Source organism: Anopheles ziemanni (assembly GCF_943734765.1).
Source record: "Anopheles ziemanni chromosome X unlocalized genomic scaffold, idAnoZiCoDA_A2_x.2 X_unloc_5, whole genome shotgun sequence".
In the NCBI taxonomy this organism is placed as follows: domain Eukaryota; kingdom Metazoa; phylum Arthropoda; class Insecta; order Diptera; family Culicidae; genus Anopheles; species Anopheles ziemanni.
Genome location: NW_026689818.1, coordinates 768,261 through 778,826, shown reverse-complemented (window position 1 = coordinate 778,826; position 10,566 = coordinate 768,261). Strand labels below are relative to the sequence as shown.

At 39.5% G+C, this 10,566-nt stretch overlaps 1 protein-coding gene across 1 annotated transcript; it reads left to right on the top strand.

Annotated features, from left to right (window-relative positions):
• The first annotated feature begins 543 nt into the window (after positions 1 to 543).
• LOC131292362 (uncharacterized) lies at positions 544 to 3,121 on the top strand. Its single transcript, XM_058320817.1, has 2 exons — positions 544 to 1,058; positions 3,025 to 3,121. Exons 1-2 carry the CDS (start codon positions 544 to 546, stop codon positions 3,119 to 3,121), a joined length of 612 nt encoding a protein of 203 aa, XP_058176800.1.
• Positions 3,122 to 10,566: the final 7,445 nt, after the last annotated feature.

Here is a 10,566-nt window from a genome sequence, read left to right as displayed (position 1 = left end):
TTCGGTGGAAACGGAATGTCCCAGAAAGTTTAGGTTTTCTCGTCCCAGTTCGCTTTTAGCAACGTTTATCGTTAAGTTGTGCTGCTTGAGCCTCTCAAACAGCATGCGTAAATGTTCTCTGTGCTCCTCTAGTGATGACGACGCGATGAACAGATCATCGATGTAGGGAAAGATGAAATCAAAACCGCGAACAACTTCGTGTATGAGACGTTGAAAGGTTTGAGCTGCATTTCTTAGCCCAAAAGTCATAAAAGAGAATTCAAAGAGTCCAAAAGGTAGCGTGATGGCCGTTTTCGGGATGTCGTCAGGATGGATAGGAACCTGATGGAACGCCTTCTGCAAGTCAACTTTTGAAAAAATGGTTTTACCTTGCAAGTTCGACGTAAAATCCTGAAGGTACGGTAGGGGGTACCGATCCGGAATGGTCTGCGCGTTTAAGGCGCGGTAATCCCCATAGTTCGGTTCTAGAGCTCAAGGAGAACAGACGTACAAAGCGAGAGCTGTAATACAAAAAGGAAAGTAAGAGAGAAGAGCCACGACAGGATGGCAACTCGAGAAGCAACGCTGAGGCTCGACTTCTCCAAGCTGCCGGTGAGACCTCCGGTTAAAGAGGTCATGGAGTTTATTGCCTCCAAGCTGTGCATAGCACAGGATCAGGTGACTAGAATTCACCTACGCACAACATCCGTCAATGTTCATATTGACGTGAAAGATCAAAATGTGGCACTGAAGATTGTGGAGGATCATGACGGAAAGCACAATTTTATGTGTCAGGGATCCGAATATTCCATTCCTGTCGTCATGGACGACGGCTCCGTGCTGGTCAAGCTGCACGATCTACCTTCCCGTATATCGGATGAGGATATAAAGGAGTACTTTTCTAAGCACGGAAAAGTAATGAACATTTTCGAAGGAAAATGGACGGAAGGACTATACGCTGGTTCTTCAAACGGCTACCGTTTTGTGAGAATTGTGGTCGAAAAACCCATACCATCGTTCGTAGACATTCGGAACACAACCACACTGGCGACTTACAAAGGCCAGAAACCGACGTGCAGGTACTGTGCCCAACACGTACACCACGGAATAACGTGTAACCAAAACCGTAGACTGGTTACACAAAAACAAAGTGTCAACGTTCGACTGCAAACTTCATACGCCGAGGTAGCTAGCACCTCGAACGCATCCTCCCGGCCAGAGCATCAAAATGTGAACAACGCACAACAAACTCACACAACTAAAGAAAGACACCACACAGCCATAGAGGCTCATGGAGACACACACGCCAACGCAGGGATAGTAGACCAGATAATAATCACCGACAACGAAAAAACGCAAAAACCACGTATGACCGATACAAGATCCAACTCTCCCAACGACAACAAGCACACTGGACTGACTAGATCATTATCAGCAAAGAGACAAGCGGACAGGCTCATAACAGACACGATAACTTTCGAGAGTAAACGGGGAAGGACTCGATACATCACAACACCAACAGCAGGTACGTCATCAAGAAATAGAAAGCACGCATCAAAATGAATAGTGTAGATATAAGTTTACGTATCATTTCCATAAACACAACCAACATTTCAAGCAAAACAAAAATAGACTGTCTCCAATCCACTATTAAAAAGTTAGACGCTGACATTGTGTGCATGCAAGAAGTATATCAATCCGACCTAACCATCCACGGATATACAACCATCACAAACATAGATCATCACAAACGTGGAACTGCGATAGCAATACGAGATAGCCCCGATTTAAAATACTCAAACATTGAAAGAAGCATCGATAGTAGAATAATCTCTGTATGCATTAACAACAAACTTAAAATTTTGAATTTGTACGCACCATCAGGAACTCAAAACAAACAAAAACGTGAATACTTCTTCCAACACACATTAGCGTACTACCTGAGAGCTCCATACGAATACTTAGTAATAGCGGGAGATTTCAATAGTATTATAAATGACAGAGATGCGACAGGCTTCTCCAATCACAGCGCAGCTTTGAAAAACGCTATCCAACACCTTCAAATGTACGATTCATGGAACGTGCTAAAACAAAATGTTGAATTCACATACAGTCTGCTGCAAGTAAAATCGGACGCTCGAAAAATGAGACGGTCTGCTGTCTTTCCGCAAGCCTACAGCATTCCTAGAACCGAATATTGACCTTTAACGTGTACATTTCTATTCATTAACTCTTTCACTATGTAAGTAAATTGAAAACGAAATCAAAATCGATTGTTTTACTGAGATACGGCTCAAAATATGCGCGAAGACCCGAAAAGCGGACACGCAAGTAAAATCGGACAGGTAGGTTTCTTTGCCGTTTGGTGCACTTCAAGTGGCCGCATGTCGTTGAACCTGCACATTTATTAGTTGGCGACTATTGTTCTTTGTACTTGATTTATAGGTACCCAAATTATCATACAAAAAACCCATAAAAAATAACGATAAGCTGACGAGAATGCAAACAAAGATTGTTACTATTTCACTGGGGATTATTTGTAATGTTTTGGTTAAAATTTAGCTGGAAATGATTTTTTATCATAAGTTTCTAACACAATTCACTTTATGCAATGCAAATAATCAAAACAAGTGTTTGAAATTCAGTATTTTCTCAAGTTTTCACTTGTAGCTAAAAAAACTTGTAGCCGTTTTGGCGTGCTTCCAACTTAATTTTTGGAATTTTCTTTACATATACTCTTTAATTTACGTCTTTCAATTATCTCAAGATGTTTTAAATTGGTTTGTAGTCGTGCAATCGCCACCATAAGTTCCTACAAGCGCTTTGTTACCCACAAGTGTATTGTTATTGGATGCCGGTAGTGAGCAGTTTGGGCAGTTGAATAATACCCATAATCTAGTATCCAGCAATGTGTGTTTTGGATTATAATCTTGATAGAATACAAAATATTACTTCAAATGTTAGTTATTAGGTGCTAGGTTTTTATTTAATTTTGAGAATATTGATGTAATACACCTTGTTCATGATGCCGTGTTTCACATGCAGCTTCCCAGGAACTTCGACGGAGTTACGATACCATATGATTGATCAATCATGTCCAAACTTCAAGATTTTTTTAAATGATATTAAAGCTAACGGTTAATAACTTTGACTATGTTAATTTTTATGATGAATTTTCTTCATTTAATCATTGTTTTCTTACTTTAAGAACTCTTCTTCCCATGTTAGCCAAGTGGGTTACTGGGTTATGCTTCATGATCTCGTTAAACTCAGGGCTTCAGTAATGAAATTAACAAACTTTCATTTCACAAGATTATCCAATCCTATTCTGCTTTCCTCGTAAGCAGTTTCCCTTCCTGTTTGGACCATCTTACTGATCATAATCTGGGCATAAGCCCATCTGATACTAACAAGTTTAAGTTTGTTGCTTCTGTGTAAAATTTGAGTATTTTTGTTTCTTCATTTTGCTGTCTACCTTGCAACTACAAAGAACAATAGTGGCCAACTCATAAATGTGGTGCTAGAACGACATGCGGCCACTTAAAGTGCACCAAACGGCAAAGAAACCTACCTGTCCGATTTTACTTGCGTGTCCGCTTTTCGGGTCTTCGCGCACATTTTGTGCCGAATCTCAGTAAAACAATCGATTTTGATTTCGTTTTCATTTTTCTTACGTAGTGAAAGAGTTAATGAAAAGATTTGCATACGTTGAAGGTCAATATTCGGTTCCGAGAATGCTGTAGGCTTGCGGAAAGACAGCAGACCGTCTCATTTTTCGAGCGTCCGATTTTACTTGCAGCAGACTGTACATAACACACAACTCTGCCTCTAGAATTGATCGTATTTATGTATCAAGAAACTTAAGGACACAACTGCGTACTGCAACCATGCATAGCGTAGCATTTAGCGATCACAAAGCCTATGCCATAAGAATGAGCATCAAGCACAATGCTCCACCAATAATTAGACACAAACTTTGGTCATTCAGGAAACAAACCGTAAATGAAAACATTATCAACGAATTCAAGAACAAATGGACCCAATGGACAAGGCAAAGGAAAAATTATTCATCTTGGATACACTGGTGGGTAGAACTTGCAAAACCCAAAATAAAAGCATTCCTTCGTTGGAAAAATAGTTTAAACTTTAAAGAATTCGATCATTACTACCTCAAATTACAACAGCAACTTGATACCGCATACAGTAACTACATAGGAAACGCAAATGAACGTATTAGCATTAACAAAATTAAAGCAGAAATGCTATCACTACAAAGAAGAATGACTGCAAACTTTATTAAACAGAGTAACACGTTCATAGCAGGAGAAAATATTTCCACACTTCACCTAAATGAGCGTAGAACAAAACGCACTATAATCAACAATATCAAAAACGAAAACGGACTGTTAATAGAAACACCAAGCGAAATTCACGAATATATTGTTAACCATTATAAGCAACTATTCTCAGCAGAAAACTCTAAGGATAGTGTTCCATTTACTTGTTCTCCAAAAGTCCCTGAAAATTGTGAAATTAATCAACACTTGACGAAACAAATATCCACCAACGAAATATACGAGGCCTTGAAAAATGCTCCATCAAATCGCAGTCCAGGTAAAGACGGTTTGTCAAATGAATTTTACCTTATATTTTTTGATATAATACACAAAGAACTAAACTTAATCATAAACGAAGCTTTGTACTTGAACGTACCAGAACAATTTGCAGAGGGTATAATTGTTCTGATAAGGAAACAATATTGCACTAAAAATTGTATAGAATCATTCAGGCCAATAACACTTTTGAATGCTGATTTCAAAATATTAAATAGAATCATGAGATCTAGACTCTCTAAACTAATTGATACCCATAATATATTGACAAAATCTCAAAAATGTAGTAATAAGGATAACAACATATTTCAAGCACTTTTGTCAGTAAAAGATAAAATATTAGAAATTAATGAAACAAAGAAGATCGGAAAATTCGTCTCCTTCGATTTATCCAAGGCTTTTGACAGAGTAGACCATGATTTCCTGTATGCTACAATGAACAGACTGGGCATTAATCAAAGCTTCATAGATTTCGTTCGTAAGACAAATGAAAAATCGAGCTCAAGAGTTTACGTAAATGGAAGTCTAAACAGAAAAATACGCATACAAAGATCCATACGACAAGGAGATCCTCTCGCTATGCACCTATTTGTAATATATATCCATCCTTTACTAGAAAAGTTAGAACAAATCTGTAAAGCCCCAGAAAATGTTGTTAACGCTTATGCAGACGATATTTCCATAATCGTCACTAAGAATGAACTACTAAGCAAAATCAAAGACACATTTGAACTTTTTGAGTCAGCGTCAGGAGCAAAACTCAATACAGAAAAAACGAAAGGACTAGATATAGGATTGCATACAAAAAATAACAAAATCGACATAGGGTGGATAAAAACAGAAGATCGGTTGAAAGTTCTAGGCATTGTCTTCACGAACTCTCTCAGGCTAACCATAAAGCTAAACTGGGATGCAACCACCAAAAAATTTGCCCAAATCGTAAGACACCACAAAATGAGAGAATTAAATCTACATCAAAGAGCCATTTCCGCCAACACTTTCCTCACATCTAAATTGTGGTACTTAGGGTCCGTTTTATCTGCCTACAAATATCAAATAGCAGCCCTGACATCATCGTTAGGTGAATTCATGTGGCCAAGAGGAGGTCAAAGAGTAAGCATGATCCAACTCGCCCTACCAAAAGCTAAAGGCGGTCTAAACCTGCTAGTTCCAATCACAAAACTCAATTCACTATTAACCAACAGACATTTAAAAGAAATCAACAACATGCCTTTCACAAAAAATAAACTAAAAAAGAATGAAAACCCCCCTAACATTTTGGACTTACCAAAAAACTACCCATGTTTGGAGATTATTATAAAGGAATGTGCCTACCTCCCGGAAGCTATTGTAAATAACCCCACTTCTAAACAAATACACAAAAATTTATTAAATTTTCTCCCCGCGCCACCTATTACAACTAAAAACAAAAATACCACCTCGTGGAAAAAAATATGGCGGAACATAAACTCAAAAGATTTAACATCAGCACAACGAAGCACATACTATCTACTAACAAATGAAAAAAATAATTACTCAAGAAATCAAATTTAAATATAACATGGTTCCACATCCAAACTGCGTTACATGTGGAATTACAGACACACTAGAACACAAATTTCAAACTTGCGGTTTGATAAATTATCAATGGACTATGCTCCGCAACATATTAAAAGCATATACAAGCTCCCCTCTATCGTTTAATGAACTACAAAGACCACTCCTAGCAAATGTTAAAACACGAAATCGACCAATAATTATGTCACTATTCATAAATTATATTACTCTTGCATGCAACAATGAACTAAGCACAATATCAAGCGAAAAAACCTTACTAGAACTAATTACATAACTAATTATAAGACTCCTAGGTTAACGCAAATAATGTTAATAAAGAATGTATTGTTTTATATAAAAAAAAAAAAAAAAAAAAAAACTTTTGAAAAAATGGTTTTACCTTGCAAGTTCGACGTAAAATCCTGAAGGTACCGTAGGGGGTACCGATCCGGAATGGTCTGCGCGTTTAAGGCGCGGTAATCCCCGCATGGTCGCCAAGAACCATCTGCTTTTTTAACCATGTGGAGGGGGCTGGCCCAATTGCTACTCGACGGTCTGCAAATCCCGAGCTTCATTAAGTTTTTAACACTAGAACCGCCGATGGGACTTTTTTGTCCCATCGCACTCGAAAAAGGTGTGTTATTCCGCTTGCCGTCGTGACAACCCATTGAAATTTTCTGACTTTTATTTATTTTTAACGATCTTTCGAATGCGCTCTTCAAAAATTGTGTATCCCATATGGTACTTTAATAAACTCATTTCCAACCTAGAACCGCCATATGGGACATTTTTGTCCCATAGGCAAAATACGTTGTGAGGGCTGGTATCCCTGCTGTCAAAAAATTATGAACGTTCCGCGGAAGAGAGACTTGGAGATTTTGTAGTCAAAAAGTAAGTAGATCCGTACCTAAACAGAGGAAGAGACGTAAATTGTGATAATTTGTTCACCTCCTTACAATTAGCGAAGTTTTTGAAATCCAAAAAACTAGCTTAGTTGCCACAGTCAACAAGGCTAGAAGGGAAGTGTCGATCTGCGTAAAGAAAGTCAAAGAGAAACTTTACCTTACCAAAGCGTGTTATAGCGACGACGCAACTCTTACAGTCTATCAAGGCAAAACATTAAAAAAAAATTCGATTTACTGAGCTCAATGCATCGTGATGTAAGAACTGGAGAAAAAATCAAGGGCTGAAACTGTGTCTTTTTACAACTCGACCATGTACGGAGTTGATGTAGTTGACCAAATGTACAGATAGTACTTCGTGAAAAGTGCTAGTAGAAGATGGCCTGTTCATTCATTTTTCAATATTCTGGATTTGGGAATGCATGGGTCTAGTACAAAGAACTTACAAAAGAAAAGATATCTAGATATTCGCGAAGCTAGGCGAAGAACTTGCAAAAGAGTACGTCGAAAATAAGAGCTCAAACACTAAATTGCCTGTGTCAGGTGCTGTAGGTTCTCGTCGGCGCTGTCAGGTTCAAATCTCTTATCCCGAGGGCAAAAGTGCTAACGAATGCACCACATGCAATAGACAAGTATGTTAAAAATGTACTAAAAGAGTTTCGTACATATGCGTTTCATGTGAGCCAGGTTCTGATGCAGCAATGTAATTGTTAAAGACAGATTGTCTTTAACGGGGCTCTAAGTCGACCGAAAATATAAATTACCCAGCTTTTCTTGCCTGTGCGTAAAATCTCTTTTATTTTAACAGCAATAGCCAAAAAATCGTCTGGCCTTCCTAATTCACGTATGACGAAGAGATCGAAGGCGCATCCTTCGATCCTTTTTATATTTTCTAAAAACATCGCCGTCGCGGTGACGTTTATGTTCGGCCAGCTTCGTTGGACCGAAACGTTTCCAACAGTAATATTTTGTCCCGATGCCATGAAACCTAAAGATGTTTTATAGATGTTTTAAATAATTAATCTAAGTGTTCCTTTTGCCTTTGAAAAAAGCTTTGCCCTCTTCTTTGCACCAGACGCTCGCGTAGACCCAAACATCTTAGAACAAAAGAATTGTTTTATGATCATAAAAACCCTACTTTACAGTTGATTGTTTAAATAATATCTAACTGTAAGCCTAGATTCACTGTCGTTCAACCATGTAAGGAATAATTATAAGTGTTTATCACTGAAAGCCCTATAATATTATATTAATGGAAAGAAAACTGGCCTTGATATCCGTAGAATGCGGTTGATATGGTCCCAATCCGATGTTTTTTATTATTTTTTGAGTTGCTTATAAAGCTTTATTATACCTTATTATGATGTTTATTAATTATTTAACCACAGGAAACCCTTAGGTAATAATAAACATGTCTAAATATGAATACATAACGAATGGGACAAAATTGTCCCATATGGCGGTTCTAGTAAGGTTGAAAAGTCCGGCGGTTCTAGTGTTAAACTCCGCACGAGCTGCTTCTAACTTGTCCTGTGACAAGCGTCGCGGTCGAGCGTAAACAGGTTGGCCAGCAGTCTCGATGCGGTGACAAGTCGACGATCCGTTGACTGCTCCCGGGGTAGAGGGACGGGTAATTGTCGGGAACTCGGCTAATAGATCTGCATACGATGATACCTCACAAAACGTTTTTCCGGAAAGCGTGATGGTTTTGTCGAGTGATCCACTTGGTGTCGATAGGTGGTGTTATCGATGAGACGATTGCGTTTTAAGTCGATTAATAGGTCGTAGTGACTTAAAAAATCTGCACCTATTATTCCTGATTGTACGTCCGCAATCATAAAGTTCCATAAGAACTCTCGACGAAGACCAAGATTTATTTTCAATAGTACTTCTCCGTAAACTTTTATGGGTGTCCCATACGCGGCAAACAATTTTAAAGAAGAGGGCTTCACTTTCGCTGAATGTATTCCTCGCGGCACCACGGATACGTCTGCTCCCGTGTCGATCAGAAACTGTTTCCTGGTGGTTGAATCCGTTACCCGTAAGCGAAGGATTGTGGCAGTGGTGGATTGTTCGCCGATGTCCCCCACTGCTTCAGCTGAGCAACCTCATTCTTGGCTTGTTGGACCACGTGCACCAGCGGTGCATGGGTTTCGGCAGCTTCGGGCATCATTCCCGAACTTTCTATGGTACCAACAAGGTCCGTTCGAAGGATCTCTTTCGTGACGACTTTTGTTCCATTCCCCGGCACGAGAATATGAACGCGATCGCCCGCGTGTATTTTTTCTGGTGTGCAATACTTTATCTAATCGCTTAGATAACGATGCGATCTCACGAGTAAGCTTCTCAATTGGGTCAATGACCGCTTTGTCTCGAACAGGTGTCATTGGTGTCGGCGTTTGCACGTGATCGATGGCGTCCCCTCTGCGAAGGCACATTGAATCAACGATGGCATCGGCTATTGTTATCTTGTCCGACGCATCGCCTCGAGAAGCAATGACCGCTGCCTGTGCATGCGGCGGCAGCCTAGCAGCCCACAAATCCAGCAATACCGTTTCGCCTAAAGCATTGCCTGCCACACGCTTCATTCCGTTGAACAATTGGCTGGGCTTTTGACCTCCTAACGGTAATTCTGATAGTACCCGTTGGAGGCGGCGTTGTTGGCTAACGGCAAAATATTCGATCAATTTGCGTTTTATATACGAATATTTATCACTTGCCGGTGTTCCGTCGATAATGGAGCGCAACTCGGTTAGCTTGTTGGGCGGCACTTGCACCATTATGATATTGTACCGACGTGCGTCATGCGAGGAGCTAATGCCCGATGCTGCAAACCAAAATTCCAACGAGAGGAAATAAGTCTCGATATTGGTATCTATCATGCTGGGCGGGTTTATTCTTGGCACTTTAATAGATTCGACGAACGGTTCCGCGTGCCCGCTGACACCTTCAGCGACAGGAGTTTTATTGTCTTCGGTTGCCATGTCACTTTTTTGTAGATTCTTGAACAATTCACAGGGTCGTCGGGTCACTTTCGTCGGGGTCACCACTTTAGCGTGTTCTTTTCTCAACCAATTAATCGAACCGTTCGCGATGAAGTCTGAGATCGGAAAGATCGAATTTTATTCCTACTTACTAAATTACACTAAGCACACTACTACATCTTCAAAGCTACAATTCAATAGTGTCTCGATTTGACGTAACGCATATTTTTATAAAATATACAGTGCTGCGCGCAATTGTAAGGCTGCCACATGACTTTTAATAAAAACATTTTCACGTGTGTCTTTGCTATAAAGCATCAAAATTATCACAATATTTAAATCTAATATATAAAAGTCACCGTTGTCTGTATATATATATATATATGTATGTGCTCGCATCACGCAAAATCTACCGGGCCGATTTACACCAAACTTGGCAGGAAGGTAGCTAATTTTCCATGGTTGAATGATCTGAACTTCGTTTGTTGATATCCCCATACCTCCCTACCCCTCCCCAACACCTACCCTCTA